The sequence below is a fragment of the Toxorhynchites rutilus genome, chromosome 3 (genome assembly GCF_029784135.1).
Source record: "Toxorhynchites rutilus septentrionalis strain SRP chromosome 3, ASM2978413v1, whole genome shotgun sequence".
NCBI classification, from domain to species: domain Eukaryota; kingdom Metazoa; phylum Arthropoda; class Insecta; order Diptera; family Culicidae; genus Toxorhynchites; species Toxorhynchites rutilus.
The window spans coordinates 31,967,459-31,993,795 of record NC_073746.1 but is presented as its reverse complement, the minus strand read 5'-3'; the positions used below and the strand labels follow the sequence as shown (position 1 = coordinate 31,993,795).

Genomic DNA, 26,337 nt, shown 5'->3' with positions numbered 1-26,337 from the left:
AATGGTCATTTGATTATCTGATGCTAGTGCTCATTGTATTTTTTAATGGAATAATATCTATATAAATAAAAATGAATCGCCATCGTGTTCGTCTCCGCCCAAGGGTTATTTAAACGACGGGAAAAAATGATGAATTATAAAAGTAGCGTTCCGTTACTAGAACATGGTAATGACCCATTCGTGACAACGTTTTGACTTACTAAAAACAGGTTTTTTCTCTCTCTGCGGAGGCGATCTGGCGTAGTGGTAACATCCATGCCTCTCACGCTAAAGGTCACGAGTTCAATTCTCACTCCCGACATTCTTCCAAAAATGGAAGTAAAAAGTGACGAACCAGCCAAATGAGTTGAAAGTTATTATAATACAGATACAAAATTAAAAAAAAAAGTTTTTTAAACGAAGCGAAAAATTGGGAAAATCTCCACAATCAATAAGATGTATTCAACAAGAATTTCACCGTATTGTAGCAAGCTGTATACTATGTTTTATGTTTTTTATTACTCTTAAAACTTTATATCTCTGGAACGGTGAATTTTCAGTAGTGTCAAATAAAAGGTGTTACAACGCTGACTGTTGGATTTTCTATTCAGGAGCCCAAGAAATGATTTCCAAATCAACAAAAACTCCTTTTTTTCCTCGAAGAAGTAATTTTTAATTCCTAAAATAAGTACATTGTTAAATCCTTTCACAAGACAATTGATTTCACTTACGTTTAGTGATTGCTTTTGAATTAAAACAATTATTCTTCTTCTAAATACTTCAACTTATGAGCAAATACCTACAATTTTAAGTTGAACAATTTAATAATTTCTTTGAATAATATCTTTGCTAGTTCGCTAAGCTTAAATTCGAATTTAAACTAGAACGTCAGGTAAAGGATTAATTCAAATTATGAATAGAAGTGGGATGTGAAAAGATCATTTTTAGGAATTCACGGCATTGAACTGAAATTTGGAACAGAAAGAGAACGCTCTCTTTTTTCTAGCGTTTTAACGCCATTTTGCGTTTTCATTGCTCCAGAAACAGAGAAACTATATTTTTGACCTGTATGGAAAATGAGTTCAATGTTTGTTGTTGCGAAACATTGCAAAACAAGATAATTTTAATTGGTTATGGATTGCTCATCAAAATAAGCTACATAAATAGAATCCACATGTTATCAGTAGTACACGGCATGCCGTGATTTGGAAAAAGTCGGGTGGCCCAAAGCGACCCCCAGTTTTCATATCGAGATTATATAACACGTTCACTCTGGCGCTTGCCATCAACGGCTCGCGCAAGACTGGTTCATCGAGTGGCGCTCACTACCGGGGGAACGCATTTGATTTTACTATCAGAAACTTTTGATGAAGTCTTTGTATGAATGTGGGCATGTTCGCATACCTGTGTGAAAACGTTTATGTTTGCGTGCTCAAGATGACGTTAACTTTGATCGTTGGCCGTTGCCGTTTACGTGTGCATTTTTATGTGCACATTCTTTATCTAACTCCACAGGCGTCGTTTTAAGGCTAAGTTCTTCCCACTCAAACATTATCTCCCTCTCGCTTAAATCCTATCTGCTCACTATCACATGGCACACATGGATATATGCCAACACTACCATTCACGATCGAATTGTGGGATTTCATTTCATCCACCATCCTCCATTCCAAAATGACATCGGAATACGATACTCGACTTCCGCTGGTAAGACATTTATACCCAATACCTGAATCGTATGTGTTTATTATATTTTTTTGTCCTTCAATACTATCATCAGCAAACCGGAAGTCGAGAGAATATTATATTCTATATTCTGGAATCCACGTTCATTTTCTGTTGACAAAACATAGAGGTGAGTTCATTTGTTTGTTTTGAAATGGAACTGAAATTAATCAAATTAATCATTAATGTTCAATAGTTTAAAAAAGCAAAAAAAAATCAGGTGTTGCCACTTCACAAAAGTATTTGACTGACAACAACCTAACTTCAAAATATTCTCCAACTAATGATTATTGTAGGAAATGTTCTAAATTTTAATATAACGTAGAAAAAGTGTTTGTAGTGATTCAAATTGTTGTCACGTCTCGTATACTTTTCGTGACGTGACAATATCTTCATGAGACAGCTGATATTCCTCTATTTGGGGACCGATCTTAACCAAATTTTGTGGGTTGTAGACTCTCATTATTTGCTAAGAGAAACCCAAGCACAAAAATGTTAGAACTTAGGTTTATCTGATAAACTTAAAAAATACTCTATTTTTTGTGACGTGACAACGCTTCAAAATACCTACTTTTTAAATGCTTGTTTTTCGTAAATTACAAAATGAAACTTAGGGCTACCAACGGCGCTTCAAACAAGTATTCAATTATCCATTCAATGTTATATAGACATTGAAGTTTGGCAGTTTGTATAAAGAACAAACTTTTTTCTTCTGCTACCTGCTGCCGTTTTGCGATTGCGTTTGTCACTCGCTGCTATTGCCTGTTGTTGTCTTGATGTCCACCGATCCGAATGTGTTCTGTTCTGAAAGCAGGTTTTCTTATCGTCGCGAGCAGCTTTACCAGCCAACTCGATCACTTCGGCGGCCGAAACTATATAAAGCCGGCTAGGTGGACTGGTGCACTGGTACTAACGCGCTCGGCCTAGCTACCCTTGCGGAGCAATTGGCGGATACACCTACGGGGAACTGCACACTTACACGGTTCGAGTGGGGCTTTGCCTTTCCCTTAACTAGTCCTCCTTTGTTACGTCCAAACGCCCACGTTGCTGGTTGTTTTCTTTTTATGATGTGATGCGATGCGATGTTGAACGATGCCGTACAACCACACTGGTTCACGGTTTGAAAGAAAATGAGATATTTTTTTGGGATCCGCGCGTTTTATACTCTAGCGGTACACGGTCACAGGATAGAGACAACGAGACGAACGAATGAGCGTTAAAAGGCAGCGATGGCAAAAAAATACATTCATTACGATTTGTTCGCTCGTTGGATTCACATGCAGGCTAAAAAGGGTCCTTTTCAGGATCACAAAATTATCTTCAATCTAAAGAGTTTAATGTTTTGTTATCACTCGATATCCCCATCTTGTTCGGCTAAACCTTCCTGTTTAGCGATTGCGTTTACCACTCGCCACAGCTTTCACAGTTGGAAAATTTCTTCCCATCCAGCTTGTGACATGTTGTACAGTAAATTACATTTATTACCACCACTCAGTGTCGGATTGGAGGCAATTTTAACCTGTAATTGAAAATTTGCGATGACAGTGGTACAGTGTCGACTTTCAATGTGGGGTCATAATTTGGAACCTGCACTCTATGTTTACAAAAATGTCCAACTAAATATGTCGCATTACATGTCCGTCCAATTAGCTAAATGTCGAACGAACTAATTGTAAATTACTGTACTTTCAATCTGGAAACAATTTAAGAATTGGTGAAAATTGAATAATCAGGAAAGTCCCCAACTATCAATAAGCTCAGAACAACTGACAAATTCACATACTCATCAGATCCTGGCAAACAAATTATGAAAAAATCAATTTGTGTTTTATTATAATTTTGGATATTATTTTAGAAAGCATTGAACTGTATTTCGTAAACTCTTTTTTGAAAGGTTTAATGGCCCTGATAAACGCCTTGTTTTATGGAATGGTTCCAATTTAGAAAACTTTGTACTCGTGGTTTTGAAAAAAAACCATTTCGAACGCCCTCGATGCCGCCTTGTTCTGGATTTAATACCGATTAGGTCCTTTGCAAAAAAAAATCTGAATAATTTGTTTGGCTTCAGAAAATACATATACATACACAAAATCCCTTATTTTTAATCCCGGTTTTAGTATTTTTGAATAAACAATATAATTGAACCGTCTTTCGATTTTCAAACAGAATTATTTCATCTGCGTTGTAAAATGACATATGGCCTCAATTCGCTTAAAACAGGGCGCATCGCCAGCGATTTTTTCAGAATTTCAGTTTTTCAGAATGAGAATAATAAATCATTGAAATTCTTCAAATACCACATACTTGGACTGCAAGGTTACAATCACACTATTGTCATCAATCCTGATAGAACACCGACTGGAGAGCACGTGTGTAGATTCAATGCCCATGTTTCTGAGGACGTTGCTGGAATTGCCAATAATCGACTACATAGCGACGCGAGAAATTGTGATTCGAAAATGAGACAATAATCGACGCTCTTAATGGCCCTAACGTTTCTACTTAGTGCTTATTTCAGTATCTATGCCAAGCAACGCGCATTGAATGTATTCTTAGTGACAAACTTTAGATTATGTGTGACCACAGTACAAATCAGAAAAAAAAATCTTCGACGAAAAATCTCCCAGCCATTCTGGATTGACAAGACGGATGTTACATACACATTGAACAACTAGAACTCGCCACAGGTACTTCATTTATAATTTTCTCCATCACTCATTTTGAATTAATATTTATGAACATGCGGTTAGAGGAGACGAAACAAACAAATGTTGAAGAGATAGCTCGGTGTAATTTTTATATAAATCGTATGATGACGCAATGCAGCCAGGATAACGTCATTCTACGATGTCGTGAGCTGTGCCAACAATTCGAGGTCGCGGTGTGCGCGAATGTAGAGAACGAACGACTGCGATTCCTACGGCACAATAAATAGAAGCTGTGTGAGTGAGAACATATTCACTTGCGAGAAGCTATCGTGTGCAATTCCGACACAGCCTTTGTCGAAACGAAATTAGCTCTTCCGTATCAAATATGTGTTCTATGTTAAAGAGTAACACAATCTCTGCATATGGGGAAAATTCTTAAACGAAAATATTGTCTGGTATAAATTTAAAAAATTTTTAAATGCAAGGAGATTTATAGAAAAATAGTTATCATCACTATGTCTTCTCAGTATTTTGATACTTTGAATAATATTCGCTTAACTCGATTGGACTTGAGTCGAACGGATTACAGAGTGCAAAATTGTGATCCATTCTGGTAATAATTTTACTTTTTTTATATTTACCTTTTTTTCAATTCACATTTTACATTTTTACGTACATCGAATTTAAGAAAAAAAGAAAATAAAGAAAATAAAATAAGTTTTTTTTTATTTTTGTCGCCGGTTATCGTTTACAGCACTCCATACTTCTGTATGTTATAGATCACTATCCCAAACATCCGTTCGATCTCCATCAAAGAATGAATTAAACTAATAAAACGCAAGAGTTACGAACGTTTCACGTTGGTTTATCTTATAATCTAAAAAACATCGAACACACTTTCGTTCAAATAATTTTCATTCGAGTAATTTTACAGATCGTTTGAATGTTTTCAAACACACTTACGATACATTAGAAATTTTTTATTTAACAAACAAAATATCCACTAGAAATAATTTATATGGCAGAACAACGTTTGCCGGGTCAGCTAGTTATAATATAGATTTTTATGCGTAGGCGTATTTTTAATGCAGAGTGAGATACACTTGTTTCTCAATTCCTTATTTCCATACCAGAATTGAAAAGGACATAAGTTATTCGGTTATAATGAATGACGCATCAAGAACCAAGGAGGTATTATCAACTAAGGTTAACAACCCAAAAACAGCCATTAATATACACTCAAAACAAGGCAAAACTTTCAAAATCATCTCACCACTGCACTACTCCCTTCCAATTTCCCTACAACTTTGCAACATTTGCCTAATTACAAGAGCTCTAAATCATCTCAACGATTCGAGAAATGGACCCATCTGTGGAGCGTTTCTTGTCTCTCCACGAAGCGTTCGGTACGTCCGAATGGACATGCAATGACACTTCAAATTGTAAGTTACTGCGGCTGAGTATTTTGATTTTAATTAACATTTCGAATAATTGTTAATTGAGCGTAACAATTATGGAAAGTGTCGCCGGCTGTTGTTGTTGATTTTTGGCCAGCGCGTGTGTGGCGCGCCCACTTCGAACCCTAACAACGTTCCCGCGATTCGTGATAAACGAGGGCGGTAGGGAGCGGAACGCGGAAAGGGATTGTGGGACACTTTCGCTGACAAGGGCCAGAATTCAGACCTCCGACAGGACGTTGATGCATTCGCTGCGCTTGATTCGAACTGACATGCTTACAACGGTTCTGGCTGCTGGTGGATTTTTGCATATGGGGCGCGTTCCGCAAGCGCTGTGAATAATTTGAAATTAAGAGCACCGGCGAAGACGGATTAATTAAGCACGGTGACGCGTTCTGGAGGTGACTCCTTGAAGGAGTTCGCTAGTTCGCTCGCTCAGCTCGCGATTGAGACATGTTGCGAACTGTGCGTATGTTTTCCGGGCAAGCACGTAATGAAGCAAATTTTCCCGAGCGGGTGGTTTCGCGTCAAAAGAAACAGCGTGGTAATTGTGACTCGAAAATTCGCTGCCCGGCGTTGTGTGTGGTCCTGGTTGGTTCTTCGAACCCAGCTGCCAGCTTTGACGTGGTGAAAATTAATTGAAAAAGGAAACTGTACTCATCGGAGTTGACATTTGGAGCTCACGCGAAAGTGGGCCAGAAGAGTTCATTCGCGCCGTCTGGAGCGTTTCAATGGACTGTGAAATGTGATGACTGGCTGACGGTGATGAGCAGTTTCGGAATGGCATGACGTACTCAGTCAGTAGCATCGAGGCGTGAAGTATTCAATTGCTCACGCTTACGGCGGAGAACGAATAATTTTGACCGCAATTAGCCACTCATTGATGAATGCAACATATTTTTTTCAGGTTAAAATATTTTCAAGTCAGAATCGACTATCAACAGGGGGCCTGAGAAATCAATCACAAAACCGCAATGTGCTACGTTACGACGGAACACAAAAAATGGCATATTTCTACGCCCTCGTCACACAATGATCGTGAATTTTCGCACGCGCACAACCAGTGTTTCCAAGAATAGCAGGTCACAAATGAGACCACTATCTCTGGGAATGATTACCGTCGGTACCATTTCGTTTGCTTTTCGTCTCACTTTATTGCTTTAATTGCGCTTTTCAATCACCCAACTGTCAGCGGTGGGGAGAGACAGTTGTAAAGTTTCAATAAAATCCCAAAAAGTGATGCTACATTTACGTACTTACTCACACGTTTTCCGTCTGCCGTAGAAGTGATTCACGAGAATGGACCAGACCCGGCGGAAACGACAATACAATCAGAGGTGACACTTACTTCTGCCTGAAATAGAAAGAGAGAGAGAAAAAATGGTAAAAAAATTAATTTAATTTGACAGCGAGGAGTTGGGAAAGGCGCGATATCGATTTCAAGCGAAACACATAAAGGTTAAAATGTGCAACTAAGTGTGAAACTGGTTGACTTGACTGCCTGTCTGAAGCTTTAAAGATATCGATTTGCTCTCAACCGGCAAACCGGCCGAAGCACTGCAGACGAGAATCCATCCGAAGGACCGGGAAGCAACACGGACCACTTCGGCAATCCACCGTAGCGAGGCTCTCTCGGATCATTTGCTTTATAAAGTGCGTGAATACAATGTATTGAGTCATCGGAAGGATGGTATTCAACAGAATGATGCTATGTGGATATTTACTGATCTGAGTGGCTTGAATTTTTTAAAAGCCAAATTCAACTGATTTGACTTATGATTGTCAAAAATATCGTTAGATTAGAAAGAACATTTTCTAATTTGTACGGAATTTATTTTCTGTTAATTCCTGGAAAAAAATGTGCTTTTTTTACAAAAGTTGCAAATTTTATGTAATAATTTGAATCGCGCAATTTTTCATATTTTCTGTTGGGACTCAACGTAGTTTCCATCAAAGATCATATTTAACCATTTGCGCTCGAGACGCTTTTCTGTCGGGTGAACCAGCAACTCGAGAGTAATCTCACGCGCTCCCGCTTATTTCATGAGTTCGTTATTGCTAACTCAAAATAATTTTAGACACAATAAGACATTTTAAACTCGTATATTTCAACATTATACATACTTTTTTAGCCTCATGAAATACAATTATTAACTCATCTTCGCTAGAAGTAATTTCGTCGTCGTGTTCCTTACTTATTGGGCTCACTAACTTTGAAAGAAATATTGCGATCGCCAAGAAGGCTGAGTTCGAACTGATGTCGAAAACAGAGTCCTACTTAGCTATAGGAGATGAAAGTGGTGCCGCAGACTAAATATCGTGGCGATAAGCAGCCATTCACGCATAGTTTGGGACTTATGTTTTGGTGGCCCTGTCGGCCATGCTGAAAAGGTAGCTTGTGTCTGTAACATAAACAGTTTGCGGTACCGCTTTAATCTCCTATAGCGATAGAATCACCCGAGATAAGACATTTGAACACATCGATCTAAATGGTGCCTCTAAAAAACATACCCATTTTATTCTCTAAATTGTTTACTGGTTTGGCTATCTTCACTGTTTGTGGTATAAACAAAAACAATGATGAATTAATTTTCTATCTAATGACATACAGTATAACATATACTGCAATAATGATTTTATATACTCTTAATTTTTCGTTACATTTATCGCAGAGTGACCACCCCCTATATAGAAATCAAAGACGTAGTCTCACGCAGAGATGCCAACCTTCCTGATTTTTCAGGATTTCCCAAACTTTTTAGCACGCTCCCTGATATCCTGACGGACACTCAATTTATCCTGATTTTTTCTGAAATGATCCGATTTTTCCTGATTTTTGTACTCCTTACATTGTTTGTAATACATTTCCATGCCAAAGTTTTCTGCCATATAGTTCTCCGGTTCGCACTTGTGTATATCCCTATCCCTACCCTTTTTTATCCCTAATTGTTTTGTGGCTTCCCAAAACAGTGCAAGAACAGTGCTTCCACTGCTGATATGCTTTCCTCATTTGTTGAGTAAAGATTAATTTCAAAGAATTGATGATGAATTAAGTGAAAATTTGAATATTGATCTCTCTACTTTGTTTCTGTTGGGACTTGGAATGGATTCTGCATTATGAGCTACTACCGAGCAATCTGTTTTTCACATGTATGGCTCGCAACACTTTCGACGAGGAAGCAAACGTGCTCTGGGAGGATAGAATATTTAAGCTGTGTGAAAGATGACGAAAGATTGTGAAACAGAACTATGGATATAACATTAAATTATAATACTTTCATCATCATCTTCGCTTATTTTTCGTCGGCCTATTTCCGCCACTTCAGTGCCAATCACCGACATCAGGGAGGCGACTCCACCTGTTCCTACCTATCAGACTCAACAACTCATGAGCCGGGCCAACTTCTTTTACTTCCACTCCGAAGGAAGACGTAACCAGAGATTTTTCGCCTCAGAAAATCCCAACGACGCCAGCTGGGATTGAACCCAGGCCGATCGGATTGTGAGGCTGTTACGCTAACCACACAACCACTGGCGCCGTCAAATTATAATACTTTGATTGAAAATGATATTTTTATTTTCCTAAAAATCGACATTGACTTTTCGGACAAACCAATATGAGCTATCCTGATTCATCCTGATTTTTATTTCCATGCTTCCTGATTTTTTCAAATTATAGTTGGCAACCCTGGTGTCACGTCTATAGTGCGAGTGTGTTAATTAAGTTATAGCTTTCAAACCATATATTGACAACTATAAATGCCAACTAAGAAGTTTGTTCCATCTGGTCGAACCATCACTGGAGTATACATTTTCAAAGTTTTGAAAAATTTCATGGCCAAAATTCGCCAAAATTGAACGCGACAAGTGTGTGCGTGAATTATTATCTCTAAAAAATGTATATGTTCCAAATCATCCGCTGTAGCCATCTGATTTGACACCCTGTTAACGTTTAGAAATGTAACTTGCAAAATTAAAAATAAATTTTTGACGACGTTGGGGTTATTCGAATGGATTCAACCGAAAAGTAAGTTCTTAAAATGAGCTAGAGCATGTATTTGAATCGCCATTAAATCGATGTAAAATATGTATTGAAGCTGGGGGAAACTACTTTTTCCCAAACATACTCGTCTGTAGAACAACTGTTACATTTTCGCGATCGATTATGAAAATCATTTGAAGAGCTGAGCACCTAACATAATTGGTACCTCGGGACGAAATATGCAAGATTCCTTCGACCATACACTATGTTATAGACAATATGCATTCCGAGGGTTGTTAATTTCTCCGAAGGCCATATAGTGTCAATCATCACCAAAATAAATACAGAAAATATTCAAAATGAGTACTGTAACTCCGTTGAATATAATTCGATCTAAATTCTTCTTACACTATTGAACTGAAAATTGAATGCATCAGACATTAATTTCACCAAGGTCATCTTATAATGGGTGTTACTTGAAGATGTCGATTGAAAATCTATACCAACGTCCTCAATTATATTTACAGTAATTACACAGATAAGGGAATTATTCCCGAAGCGAACGACACGAAGGTATTCTCCAGTTTCTGATGGAGGACTCGCTGACTGGAGTGAGACTGAAATCGAAATCCCAAATGACATGACATCGATGTAATTTTTGTGTAGTTCGAAGCTTAGTTGCAACGGTTTTCACTTCTTCTTAGCACTACCTTGAGAATGCATTATGTGAATGATTTGGAAGCGACTCATCCGGACGGCAGCAGGAATTATGCATAGTTTTGTCAACTTTAACTTGGAAGCAAACAACAAACGCATTGAATATTGGAAGGTTCCGAATGTATTGGTACGCAAATTCTCAAAACCCGTTTGCAACAAAAATAATTAAGATTTTCTATTGAATTTTATTGAATTAAGATTTGTTTCGGATTCATATAGACGGAACAGATTTTTTGATTTGGTACCCTTAAAAAAGACGTAGTCCTACGTCAAAAAGCGATGAATATTGTATACTGCGTGATGAAAAGTGGAACAAAAAGGAAAAAAAGAGATGTGTTCTTCTACAGTGATAGACATTCGTTTAGCCGCACTCTATTTATCCTCAATATTTTTGAAAATAAGTCAATTTTTTGTACAGTTTTGCTCATAAAAGACGATTATAGTTTATTTTCGTCGAATTCATTCTTAAAAAAAGTATAAATTCACTTTTTGTTTTCTAAGTAATTAAAATATGTGGAATTAGGGTGAATTCGTTTAGCCGCATCCTAAAATTTCGATAAAAGAAAATTTGTGCGGCAAATTTCGAGTCCAATCTAATATTTAGTATTTTCACATCCATTTCGGATCACTTTGAAAACTCGATTTGGCATCGAGTCAGTCAGCTTATAAAGTGTTGCCATATTGATTATAGCCCAACATTCCTGAATTACTGCCTTGAGACTGGAAATGTTGTCAAATTGTCTTCCGATTGCATAGATCATCTCGGCCAAGATTCTCCATAGGTTCTCTATGGGATTGCAATCGACTACCAGCAGGTCATTCAAGAAGCGGAATGTCCTTCTCGGCAAACCATGACTTCGATTGCTTGAAACGTGGATCTATGCATTCAAGTTCATTCGGGTGAAAGTGAAACAAATGGGAAGCTTGCTGTGATAGGAAACGGCTCGCCACACTGTCAAACTTCCGCCCCCAAAGTTTCGCTTCGATCTCACGACATGCCGTTTACTTAAATTGTACCAATAACAACTGTAACAGTCCGGACCAACCAAATTGAACTATTTTCGCCGGAAAATACAACATTTCTCCATTCTAGTTTCCATTCCATGTATTGCCGGGCGAAAATGAGATTGTTCTGCTTATGGGTGGCGGTCAGTTTCGGCTTCCCTTGAAGTTTCTTCCACATGATGTTTGGTGACTCATTCAAGATGCGCGCCTCTTCGTTACTGGAACAACCGATTCTGCCTTAATATATGAGCAGGACATCGTTTTCTAGTTGTTTCGTGTCTTATTCGACCTTTAAGATGCAAAGTAACTTCGGTGTTCCCATTTGTTGGTCGTTATATCCCATATTTCTGGCACTATTTAAAGAAATTTCATACCACTTTCTCAGATCGACAAATTTTTGTTACGATCGAGCGATTAGAAAACTTTTGTTCACTGAATATCTTTATTATTTTCCGTCCCTCTTCCGTCAATAGAATACCTTTAGCCATTCCTTTAAATTCTACGTAAACCACTAATCTGACCTACTTCTTACGTTGTACGTCTTATATTTATCTTGCAAAATGAACATCCCCAAGTATTTTTTTCAAAAAACACAGATAAAGGCTTGGTGATTATGCGAAAACTCGATTTTTATGCCCTGCGGCTAAACGTATGTCTCGGGATAAAACGACGTTTGAATGTTTATATCCATCGAGGCCGCCTTGTGTGTGTGTGTATGTGTGTGTGTGTGATTGTGACGCACGTCCTTTCAATAAAATTGAATTAAATATACTATCACTACAGCAAATAAGTATTCCGATAAAAAGAACATTCCTAGTTGTTTTGTAAGTATTTCAAGTTTTTTTTTCAAGTGCGGCTAAACGAATGTCTATCACTGTATTTGTTGGCATTCGAATGACCCCGAATTGTATGTGCGTATCAGCATCTACGGTTTGTTGTACTAGTGAAAGTATTTAATCCAAGTGTTTGGAAGGTAAGAAGACGATTGACAGAAGTGCGCCTAAACGCAAAAATAGATGTCAGAAAACGTAAAAGCTTGAAGCACATAGTAACACACGATCGTAGGATCGGTGCAGTCAAAGTAACAACTATCTTCAATGGAACTGTGGGAGACTAGTACTGCAATACCGGTATGCAAGGACTAAAATCACGAGATCATTGCTCTCCAAGATTAACCCTTTCGTCGCCCCGTCACCCAGATATGAGTGACACTTTCCTCGTTCAAATTGAATAGGACTTTTAGAAGGAATTTGATAGAATAGGCGCCTAAATGTAACTATAGGATATGGAGAAAAATAATAAAATGTTAACATTAATATTATACTGTTTATACTATACTTTTTATTCATTTATAGATCGGTTGATTTGTACTGCAGTTTTTTTGCAAAATCCATATAATATGACTTTGGCATGTGTTATTGTTATCAATTCGTCTTCAATTGAAAACAAACATTACTAGATCATGTAAAAGTTATCTACAAACTAAGTTTGATCTTCATTTAATAATTTACTCGCAAGTTAGGCCCTGCAAGAAACTTAAAAACGTCGCGTTGGGCGACGAACGTGTCAATGCGCCTAATCGATTACACTGATTCAAAGAGCACTTCTGATCAATGGAGTCGAGCAGGGCTCGGTATAGTCATATTTAACTGAAGATAGTCAGGAGACTATGAAGAAATTCCCCGTCGTATTCAATTAGAAATGACTTTTGGCTTCTTCCAGCAGTTTCTCCGTTAACGTGACTCAACAGTCAGTCGACCGTTTAATCGCTATCTCCCTCTACGACTCGACAATTTCACATTTCACGAATGAGTTCGTTTCCCTCTCTCGCATGTATCACGTATGCATGTATCGATGTTTGAATTCAACGTGGTTTGACGAATACTACAGGTGAGCTAGATTGTTTTGTATCGTGCACGAAAATTACTCCCGCGTATAGAATAGCGTGCACAAAAACCATTGACAAATTTGTGAATTTTGTTTGTTATAAACCCGTTTTTCTGTATGATTTTTTCAAAAATTGAACTCGGAGACAAAGTGAACTAGAATTTTGTTAAGAGTTCTCGCGTAACTTTTGAAAAGGACCTATCTACATTGATCGATTATCTTCATTGACTTTCTCTTTTAATAACCACGGCCTTGCGAACAGATTTGGCGCCAGCTTCGTTACATAGCTTGATAAAAGATGTTACATACTACACTCCTGATCTTCGAACACATCAGCAAAAGTTTTTATCGCAAAGTTATTAACGAAAGAGAATTTCGATGAAGAGAATCGATCAATGTAGATAGGTCCTTTTCAAAAGTTACGCGAAAGTTCCTCCCAAACTGCACGCTATTTACTAATACTAATCAATTTTTCGTTTCACTTTATATGGACGCAAAAATAAGATTGCCTACGCGGGTAAGTAGAGTCGTGTCAGGGGGAAGTAGAAGTTTGGATTGAAGTCAGTGTAATGAAGAAGCAGATTTGTATTCATTAGTCACGTCAATTATAATAATCATTGACTAGGATAGATCATCAGTCATCTTCGATCTCAACGCTCGTCAATTAATTTTCTAGTCAATTCAAACGACGACAATTGACGACGAATGCCGAAGTAGTCCAAATCGAAGCAGAGTTACTGAAAGTAGAGTCGATTTCATTTATCATCGTCCAATGTCCCTGATCAGGACATTATGGTCCAGAACGCTTGTTGACACTTCTCGATCGACATTCACTGAGTGCTCGTACACTGTTTTACTGAAGTAAAATATTTGACTTTTTTGACAGATAAAATTTGATCAACGTGTATCAACAGTCCCGTTGTGTCCAAGTGCGAACATTCGAACAATAGAAATATTCTTACGCCGAAAAATGCGACATGTGTTGTGTATCGATAGAATAGGAATTAATACAAAATGGCTAATGTATAATAGATAAAAATGTGTATCGATGAGATAGGAATACTTCTACGCCTATATGGCTACTGTGAAATATACAACATGAGAAAAAAAAAATGTACACGATAAATTCGGCTCTGTTACAGCTGAATTGCTAGATGAGCCTTGTAATAAAAATAAACGGTTGGAATAAAAAAAGTGTACTTATCAAATATATTCGACACAAAACACGATAAGCAAATATTCAGTTACTGAACGTCTAAAACATGTTTTCGGAAACCGGTACTTGGTTCGATATTTCAGTCTAATTTTGACGTGAAAACCTTAACACAGAAAATGCAGGAAAACATGAAAGATTTCGAATGATTATAACTCGAACATTCCTCAAAAGATCGGTCAAATGTTTGCATCAATTGATAGGGAATAGTTCTACGCATGTTATTTTTGAAGAAATAAACAATTGAACAGCTGTGGAATGTTAAGCGTTATCTAAACGCTTAATCAATACAAACAAATGATTACTTCTAAGCCAACGGTAGTCGCACGTCAACTTTGCGGTTATATCATAATTATAACCCACCCATTTTTTCCAACTTAGATGTTTGACATTGTTTGTCAATTGGAAATGAAGAGTGGAAAATAAAATAGTGTTTGTACAAATTTCAATCCTAACTTTATCTGTCGCAAGTGTCCAATATTTCCCCTCCGGACAAACAGTGTACAAACAGCACCTTCATCTTGGGCCTTCATCGGCTAGTTCAAGCTTAGTTTTGCGCACATTTACTCCCAGCATCGGCTAACTTTTCGTATTACTTTTATTCGTTTTATTTCAAAGAAAGGTGAATTTATCGAAATTAGACTGTGAATCGAAAGCTGATTAGGCTGACCGCTGATCGACTGCCGATAGACTAACGGTCGATAAAGTTTTAAAATCATTCTTCCATACTAATGGAATTTGAAATAAGTCCGTAACAACCTTCTACGACACTACACCCAAATATTTAGCAAATTTTTTGACATTCTCATACATTACTTCAAATGAGCATAAGATAAACTGACCAGACGTCCCGCGTTACGCGGGACAGTCCCGCATTTCAACAAAATGTTCCGCGTAAGATTTCGTCCGCGAAACGTCCCGCATTTGGCAAAAGAAACGAAAATGTCGCGCGATATCAATATATTTCAATATCACAATTTGATCATGTTGATTTTCTTAAATGGATGAACCTCAAAAAAAAACTTTTATTTGGCAGACTGTTCAAGAGCGCTTCTAATGCATCCAAAGATTAATACATTGAGCTGGTTTCATCGCACCGACATTGGGTTTTTTGTTTAGAGAGTGTCAACTGGAAGCGCCATCAACTAAATTGGAAAATTTTTATAAAAGTTTATAAAAGTCCCCTATTGATCCGCAGGGACCAACGTGAGTCAGACGAAAAGAGAGATTAGAGAAACTTTGCAAATAAACGTACATCGAAGGTTTCACGTTGTTCGCGCTCTCCGTTTTACTATTACAAAACATAAATTCGTCATTAGAAAGAACAAATTCTTAATCATTAAATACTCCTCTATCATATGAACCTCGGACAAGTCACAACTATTATTTTTTGACAAAATGGCGGCCGTTTAAAAATAGAGTCTTTGCACGTTTTTTTAATGACACTTTCAATTTACAAAACAAAAAAATTAAATTGAAAAATCATAATTTTTCATTGGTAAAAGATGTATAAAGATTCATTTACTTCAAATATGGAAATGGCTATAATTCGGTAAATAATGGGATTTTTCGAAAAATTCTTTCTAGGGTATATGATTGAATGTCTAAAATTCAAAAATATGAAGGAAAAAAATCGATTTTCCCAAATTTCTATACTAGAATACCCTCTTAACCGTATATCACTTAGCGTGTCCAAAGACGTGGTGATTTCGTTTGGACGCAAACACTCTCTCCTTCACTTTGGTTAGGCTCTGGCAGCCGTGCAATGAAAGCGGGAGTCGTCTGTCAAGGATTTGGGCACCCTGATCGATACGAAACTAACCTTCGTGGGCCACCATCTTCGTACACACTTGTTTGTTAGTACCAGTTTGCCAATTTTTCCATCGTGAACTTAAATGTAACAAATTAAAATCAAACATTAATTTCATGGATGAAGTGACACACAAAATGACCACTGATTGAGAAGTATTTGTCGATTGTAAAGAACAAATTGAAGAAGGACGGTAGTAAATATGCGACGAGCCAGAGTTCAATGATGGGCCGTGTTCGAGAAATGATTCTTACAATGAGTTTTGATAAGATACGAGACTAACACAATGGTTTTACCATTAGTATAAAATAGAGTAATTTATTCTCGATGAATTGAAAACTAAAAAATAGACGCACATTTTCACTCCAATGAGACAGTCTTGTCCAATTTTTTTCATGTTCAACGTTCATATTCGAGATTTAACAACAATTTATTATCAAAAAATTGTAAGGGGTTGTATCTAGGACACGACCGCATGTTCGACGTAGAACTACGCAATTATATTATGCAATCCATTTGTTTACCACTTCGAATATTATTTTATAATTCATTGAAATTTTTTAAAATAACTTTTTAGTTTCTTTTATTGTTACTACTTCAGTAGTAAAAATTTTCATTTTAAATTCGAACAATTTCAAACTGGTAAGCCTGGCTTGGTAAACTGATAGAGAATAATAATATTTTTTTTTGTTTTTCGCCTCTAGCCCTGAGAAGGGCTCTTGTGGAAAAAATGGGTGGGTTATATCTATGATATAACGGCAGGGTTGACGCGGGACTACCGTTGACTTAGTAGGTATTTGTATTGCATTGAATAAATTATCAATTGAATGAAACCATTTTAGAATTCAATTGAATTCAACATATTTGCTTTGTAAGTAAAAAGTTTGAACAGTTGTCATGTAAGATGATTTCATGCATTATAATAGATTATGTTCTTCGTTACAAGTAATTTGATGAGCGTCCTTTTGCGTTTGATATGATGCCTAGTACAAAATATGTGAACGGAACAATTGTCAAATGATCATTGTATTTTACATTTCCATCTGAAATTATTGTACATCTCATGTTCGCGTAGTTCTCGAACCGTGAAAGTTCATTCCCCTCTAGTATCTGAAATGACAATTTTCCCAGGCTTCTCGGTTTGAAAGTACATTTCAGAGAAACATATTCCAGTCTGTACAACGACAAGCGAGTACAAAAGTACTCAACAACAAAACTCCCGCGTCAAAAAACATCAAAACCTCTGGACTCGTAAACCGTTTTAATCCAAACTACTTGATGCATATCAGCCTCGAACAACGAACCCAAAAAGCAGATCATGAATGTAACCAGCTTCACAAGCCTATCTCGGATCAGCCGCGCGAAGAAAAACAAGAAGCAAAACGAAGCCTGTGATACCAATCAAGTCAAATCCTATTGAGCGTGACGACATCATCATCATCACCATCGTTTCATCGCCCTTCGCAAATTCACACCACCAACTTTCATCACAACACGTCGATCCCTATTCGGTGTAAGGGGAGAGAAAAACCTCCACCCCCCTGAGACACACAAGTGTTTGTCCCCGGAGGCTGTGATAAAGCAATAATAACTTTAAAATTAATCCAATAAAATGCAATTTCGGTACACCAAGTGGGTGTTGGATTCTTTCCGGACGTCAGCCCTTCTCCATTACAGAAGAAGCGTGTAATCTCACAAGAACACGTGTTCTTCGTGTCCCTACGAAGAGGGCGCCAGAGCTGGATGTAAACAAACATCGGCCTGGTCCGGGGAAGAATCTTGAAGGGTGAAACAAGTGTCTGATCTAGATCGTATTACAAACATTCACTGAATGTCATTCAGGGGGAAGAGAGTGGATGGTTTATCAACTTCTTCCGTTGTGTTTTCCCCCTGTGCGCACGGAGACGATACAGCTCCGCATTTAATCGACTGTGAAGGGTTGCCTTCCGTTATCGGGTCCTGAACATATGGATCGGTGATGTGATTGTACCATTCTCTCGGTCAAACGGGATGATTTGTGTGTGCGCGCACGGAAGAGGGGTTGAGATTTAATAAATCAACGTTCGATACGCCTATCAGCGGGTTTTCCCTTCGTACGTGAAATTCCATCAGAACGTGTTAGATGTATATTTGTGGTAGCTCGACCTGAGAAAAGCTGGGTGGCTCCAAGCAGTAGATCTTGCCGTCCGACGTGAGGTGCTTGAGAATGACAATCGTTTTCTCTTTACGAGCAGAGTCGAACTGGAGAAAGGCAATGAAAAAATGAAATGGATGAACAGTGTAACTCAAGCCCTTCTGACATCACGACCTATAATCTGAGGAATGCATCATGTTCGTAAAAAAGTCGATAATCCCTGAAGTCCAATGAACTTCGCTCCAACCGGGTAAAGATTCGCTCCTGCACGTTCAAATTTAAACTCCCTTCCATATCCCCTCCCCGCGCCAGAAGATAAAATGGGACGAATCCGGCGACCACTTGATGATGGTAGGTGTTGATTTATTGCTTATTGATTTCCGATTCCCTCTTGGCACTGGAGAATCTGGGATCCCTCTCGCTCGCGCCAGAAGTCAGTTTTTTTTATTGAAAATTAATGATCCATTCCACGCTATTTATTGGTTTTTGGTTGCGATTGAGCAAAGCCTCTAATTAATCGTCAACAGATCCAGCGGGAGGTAAGGTAGAAAGCCCGCGAAAAGGTCGCGCTTAGTCGATAATCTTCGTTCGGGCTCGTGCAGGTTGCCATCGGTTCTTGACTCGATAAAAATGGTCGTAAAAAAGTTATTCCCTATTGACAACCGATTGATATATTCACTATCGAAAAGGTCGCACAAAAGCATCACAAGTTCGATGCAAGGGAATTCCGTACATCAGGCAACGGAAAACTACTCACTTTGCATAGGGGGGCAAGACTCGTAAAAATAAACCGAATTCCTACCAGTCGTAAGTTTTATGACAAACCCCCTATCTGTTTGCCTCCCCTAACCCACAATGTTTACGCAATTTGCCATTCAACAAGACAGGTTCAATGTCTCTATGTGCTGTCAAAACGAGCCACGTTACTGTCACGCAACTTGTTATTGTTCATGTCGGCGAAACGGTGGCGCACATTTCGGCATGTTATAAGTGAACTTCCTGCGATCTATTCCGCCTCGTTTTGCAGCTCGGTCGGTGATTGCAAACGCTGTAAAGGTTGGCAAAGAAACCAATACAACCCAACCAACCGAACTGATTCATTATTTATTGACTGATAGTAAACTGCCTTCATCCAGTCTGGTTTTAAGAAAACAAATCAATCCTACATGATTGTGGTTTCACTTTTGGCGGGGAAAAATTATGAATGTACTCGATATTATCGGCACCGATTTGACATATGTTTTTTCAGAAACTGTCCACAAACATCAAAGTATGAGAATGCGATTTGCATACCAATTGAGTTGGAAATTTTCTGAGATTTCCTTATTCAAAAATGGATCAAATTTGAAAAAAAGGAAACAGACCCATTTTCCACCTTTGTTCTGTGAATTTATGTACATGCCTGCCTGTGCTTTCTATACCGAGGAACGAGTTATGTTGTGAAGTACAATTTTTATTCGCCACTGCGAATAAAGCGTGGGTAAAGCGCTCGCTCGAACTGCTAATGCAGCGTTCATTCATACGGACACTGTGGAGAGAGAAGATATTGCAAATCACCCTGCCCGTTTATATCTTATTGTACTCATTCTCGCTCCAACTAGCAGTCAGTAATTTATCTGATGTCACACACATCGGTTTTGTCTAATACAAAGTTCAAGAGCAAAATCATGCCGGAAGTTCGGGAAAAAACTATATCGAAAACAATTGCTTAGCGAAGCCTTTTGTCGACATTTTAACATTCGGCGCGCTGAATCAGACCCAGATACCAGAAACGGTTCAAAATATGTATACTGTAATCTTTGGAGCTCCCGTGGCCGAGAGGTTAGCGTCCCACATTATCATGCCAGGTGTTCGGGTTTGATTCCCGTTCTGGCCGGGAGGGATTTTTCGTCAAAGAAATTTCTTCCGACTTGCACTGTGGTCACGCGTATTCTAGAGCTTGCCACTCCAGAATACATTCAAGGCGTGTTATCCGGCGTAGAAATCTCAACTAAGTACTACTAATAAAAATGACGCTAGTAGTATCTACGTCGAGAAGGCAAAAGTTCCACTGGGAACGTTAGTGATATCCAAGAAGAAGAACCTTTGGAGTGCATAAATTTGGATACCCTTAAATTGGTAGCCACCCAATACCGAAAGTTATGCTTTTTGTAACCTCACTAAGAAGAAGCGATCGTCATTATTATGGATAAAAAACGCGTGAAGAGGAATTAACAAAGCCTTTCAGGACTAACGTGATCACGTCCATTTGTTCCCTAAGTTAATATGATTTTGTAGAGATGGAACTTGAAATAAAAGTGTTCTTCTACTCCTGTGCCGTCCAATTGTGCCCCATAAAATTATGCTCTCTGTGGCAGTCTGTCTAACGAGTTAACCACGTTCAAATTGGTTCATGCATAAGGAACCGATTCAGAGCGGGGTTGTCAAATGTCGACTGAAGCCAAAACCAAACTATTATGGTAATTAAAAAAGGTATCTTCAGACAAACACAGCGGCGTGTCACCGATCCTCCAGTCAAAGTGGTGAACAAGCGAATTGAGTATAATAATTTCGTAGTCCTGCGCAACAATACGGTCTTGGACACAAATCTCTAGATATTTTTTTGAGAACACTCTACACCTCACTAATCCAAAATTCTTCTTCCTTTTTATTTTGAAGAATTCTAATAGAATCATTAAAGTTAACAGAAATCTCGGTTGCAGATGCAGCATATTTTAAACAAGGACAATAAATGTTCGTATGATTCATTGTGCATCAGAACAGCATTACGAATGTTTTTTTTAATTCTCAAAATACAGTACAAATTGATAAAAAAGACGGGACAATAAAAAAAAGTCACAGGGGGGTTGTGTCCGGGACACGACCGCATAGTTGACGTAGGATTCCGTTAGGCTATCTGTTGATTTTGGATATGTTTGGAGAATTACATCGTTAAAATCTTTGATAATGATTTAGTGACCCTGAAAAGGGCCGTTTTGTTTGGTTGTTGTTATGTATGGATGAAATAAAGAAGAAAAAAAACTCACCAATGCAATATAAAATAATTACCAATACCGAACACAATCATCAAATTTTCTCACCAGTAAAAACATGTTACTTTAATATAGAGAAAACATAATTGATTTGGAGAAGGTAATTTTCTTTTATGACTTTTACTTTCTGAGTGTTTATTCCATCCAATGCGAATTTAATTGAACTAACAAAACCTAATACTACATGTAGAGCATATGAGAAATCACTTTTTCTAACATTGTGCTAAATTTTTCGCAATACACGATCGGTCATTGATATGAAATTTAATGGGACAGCAAACACTAAAGTTCCAAATTTAAATTTTATTTACTAGAATTAGTCGTAACACTCACCTTACTTGCAATATATAAATGCCCCCGACTTGCATATATTTGCAATGCCGATTTCCCCTGGGCACCTTGGTTTTGATGGCTCTGTTAGGGAATACATTTCGGTAGGAACAAAAGCTTCCCCTACTTTCATGTAATTGCAATGCCTATTTCCGCCAGACAGCTTGGTTTTGATGTCTCTGTTAGGGAATACATTTCGGTAGGAACTAAAGCTTCCCCTACTATCATGTATTTGCAATGCCGATTTCCCCCAGGCAGCTTGATTTTGATGTCTCTGTTAGGGACCCGCCGCATGTGTCGTCAATATCGACCAATCAGAAGTGGGTATTTCCGTTAGGATAGGGGTTGAGATTTTTTAATTGTTCGATAGTTAGTTTCATCACATATATTATTTTCTTCAATATAAAAAATTGTTATGGAGTGCCGAAATCGATTGACGCAAAAAATTCAGCAATCCATCATGAAATGACTGAGCAATAAGCGTTTGAAATTGGACAATTTTCACGATGTGCTCGATTTTCGATTTTCAATTTGTACCCCAATATGTTCCCGATAGACGTAATCCTACGTCAAAAAAGGTACTATCCCGTTCAAAACGTTACGTTTGGTCAGCCTAGGCGTTGGCTTCATGGTACATGTCAAACAAAGAAGCGGGTCAGTCGATAGAAGCCGGCGAATGACCTTTCCCCCAAAAATAAATAAACAGCACATCTTTTGACATCCTCATTAATCACATTTAATGAGCTTGAAAGTAACAAAAAATGTGCTATCCAGCCATACTTGTACAGCATACTTTGCTTCTTTTCGCATACTTTGCCACATACACGGCACCCGTCGCTAAAGGTTTAAGGTTCGCGTTATTTACGCTCTCCGTTTTACTCTCAGAAAACACTTTTCGTGTGAACTTTTAATATCCAACTGCATTCTGTAATGTGGTCTTGGTTCAATACCTGCTTGGCATCGTTAGGATTTTTTTATTTTCTGTCCAATTCCAAGCTGACATTTAGTATGAGAGGTCAGGTCTGCTCCATACATACAAACATTTTAACACTCTTGAGAAAAGACCTTTTATTTGTGCATCTCGTCGTATTGTTCTTGCGAGGAAAAGAATGAAATCTGCTGATTCTAGAAAACTACGACTCTTTTTTACACCACTAAAATAGTCTACTGAAAAATTATTTCAAATATTTCGATGCACTCTAAAATAATATTCGAAGCGATAAACAAGCAGATTGAATGATAAAATTCCGTAGTTCTACGTCGAAAATGCGATCGTGTTACAACCTCTAACAAATTTTATGTATTTTCAGGGAATAGGTCGTATAGGTACAGAAGGGCTGAGATTCTATGCCACGAAAAGTTTCATAACAACTGCACTCACTGCGTCATCATCAAATCGTAGCTCGTTTAAAAAATCTTATCTCAAAAACGAAAAAAAGCATCTCTGATATTGAGATATGTTATGTAAAGCCATGAAAACAACAAAAAAACAACTACAATCAATAATTACGAAAACAAAATCCATTGTGTTTGCAAGTTCAATATTTGGTCCTATGCAGAAAAAAAATAATTTCTGAATATTTTTTTATTTTCGAATTTTCTTCTTCAATTTGACTTCAAAAATACATATAACCAAAAAAATTTACCCCGATCCCAAATTTTTAATCGCAATTTTAGTATTTTTGTATAAAAAATATCCAAATAATTTAATCGTCGTTTGTTTATGAAACAGAACGAATTTATATACGTTGTTAAATGACAGATGCCGCTACGTTCGTTTCATCGAACCTTCATTCACACATTTCATCCTCAATTCGCCAGGCCAGGCCGGCGAGCTGGAAACCTTTATGAGTACAATAAATTATTGGAAATTCTTCAAATCACACAATGTCGAAAAACAACAGGAAAAACAATAATCTGGAGTGGAGCAAGGTCGACACACACCATTCATACCACGCTTTCCATCTTCTTCTTCGATGACACTAACATTCATAACTTTCGCTTTCTCAACGTAATGTCACTTGCGTCATTTTTATTAGTTGAAGTCCCTATGCCCAGCAACACGCCTTGAATGTATTTTGAGTGACAAGTTCTAGAATATGTGTGAGACCAGTGCAAGGCAGAAGAAATATTTTGACGAAAAATCCCCCTACCGTTCTGCAGAGACAAGACGGATATTGCATAAACATTAAACATCGAGAAAGTTATATTATTCATTATGAACGCCAATTTTCATTTTGAATTATTTTTTATGAACATGTGGTTAGAGGAGAAGAAACAAACAAGAGAGTCGCGAGAGCTCGATGGATTTTTGTGTGTATTGTTGTGTGTGACGATTCGACGCGGTCAGGACAACGTTGTTCTACGATGTCGTTTACTGTATCAACAATTCTCGAAAATTCCAAATCTGTACGATTCAAGTTCAACCGAGTAGTGCAAATGTGGCAATCTCTCTGAAACGAAAATGATAACAAATTTTCGGGTGTAACAAACACGTTTTAATAAAAGAAATTTCAAATGAAAACAAGCTCTCCTCTATCAAATTTGTGTAATGTAACAGAGTAACACATAATCTGCAATTGGGAAATATCTTGAACGGAAGTTGTGTTTGATTATAATTTTGTATCATATATAATGTTTTGACGAAAAAACTCGGTTGTTTAGAAAAATAGTTAAGTTATGGTCAGGACTATGTCTTTTATGTATCTAAATAACATCGAGTAATAATTTCATTTTTTTACATATCTTTAGCATCTCACCTTTAACATTTTTGATATGCATTGAATTAGGGAAATGAATGGTTTGGTTCTTTTCATTTTCTTCGGCTATGATCGTTTATAGCAATTCATTCTTCAGTATGTGATAGATCCCATCCCCACATATTCGTTTGATATTTTAAAAAGAATGGACCGTGATCATACTCGGGAAAATTCCCCATGAAATGCTTGTTTGCATTGATCCTTTCGAATTGCTCCGCAACGATGTGCAAAATGCAACCACGTTGCAACATTTTGACGTAGAACTACGTCTTTCAGGAAGGGTGCCAAATCAGAAAACAGGTCACGTTTTTATGAAATAAAATTAACTTTAATAACAATTTTCATTGTGAACGAATTTTCATGATTTGCATACCAATCGAATCGGTAACTCTCTAAGATTTGTTCGATATGCTATACATTACAATTCGCTAATCTCTAAACGGTTTAAATTCATGAAAAATAGAAGAATTTCCTTTTTCCCATACATTTGTTCTGCCGATTTGTGTGCTAATCCTACCCGTATTTCGAATGCCAATTTACGGTTTCCCCAACACAGACTCCAAAATCGATGTACCTGTGGATATCCGCTCTGCAAATATACATGCAAATCGGGTGCATTTTTGTTTCCACCGAGCTGTGTTTCCCTAACACGGACTTCAAAATTAATGTGCCTGGGGGAATCCGCTTTGCAAATACACGCAAGTCGGGGGTATTTTTTGGTGTTGAGAACTTTTGTACTCGCTTGTCGTTGTGTAGACCGGAACATGTTTCCCTAAAACGTACTTTTAAACTGAGAAGCCTGGGAGAATCGTCATTTCAGATACTAGAAGTGAATGAACCTTCGGCGTTCGAGAACTAAGTGAACATGAGATGTGCAATAATTTCAGAGGGAAATGTAAAATACAATGATCGTTTGACAATTCTTCCGTTCACATATTTTGGTAGTCTTAGGCATCATATCAAACGTAAAAGGACGTTCATCAAATTTATTTGTAACGAAGAACATAATCTATTACAAAAAAATCGATGCATTCTAAAATAATATTCGTAGTGGTAAACAAGTGGATTGCATAATATAATTGAGTAGTTCTACGTCGAAAATATGCGGTCGTGTTCTAGATACAACCCCTTTCCATTTTTTTTCATCATAATAGAACACAACATAAGAGAATAGAACAGATGTGTCACGTTTGTTTATCTAATGAAAATACGCACCGTCCGGCAGCATAAACATCGAAAACACACTTTCGTTCAAATCGTTTTATTCGTTCTATTTAATCGATCACATTCGATCATTTTTATAGATCGTTAAAACATTTTTAACACACTTATAGGAGAAGTGTGTAATACGCACCCCCTAAGCGAGAATGGATTTATCTTGACCATAAAATTTAAGGTAACAACTACGTCAGTACGTAGATAAGTTAACCCTCAATCATCTGTAATCGTTCTGTATTTTAGATACTGAATAACAAAAGTGCTACGAATTTTGTTTTGTAAGGCACCCAAATTCTAAATTTCCAATCATACGGTGTTAAATGGCCCAGCAGAAGTATAATGTGCCCATGAGTTGTTTCTCTCAGAGACTATAAAGCTCAGAGAAACAGCTTGTATATATGAGAGATTCCATCAATCTATTCCCTTCATGCCCACCAGCGA

The 26,337-nt window shown here is 37.6% G+C and overlaps 1 protein-coding gene across 3 annotated transcripts in view; it reads right to left on the bottom strand.

The window, feature by feature from the left end:
• The window catches only part of LOC129779300 (homeobox protein invected-like), a 197,370-nt gene that overhangs the window by 21,395 nt on the left and 149,638 nt on the right, over positions 1 to 26,337 (bottom strand). Inside the window, exon 2 of one of the 3 annotated variants that reach the window (XM_055786700.1) lies at positions 7,070 to 7,163. In XM_055786700.1, the coding sequence (XP_055642675.1) occupies positions 7,141 to 7,163 (23 nt within the window). In that variant the 3' untranslated portion in view covers positions 7,070 to 7,140. Of the gene's footprint in view, positions 1 to 7,065; positions 7,164 to 26,337 lie in introns of all 3 variants that reach the window. The other 2 variants (XM_055786702.1, XM_055786701.1) reach the window with 2 other exon arrangements.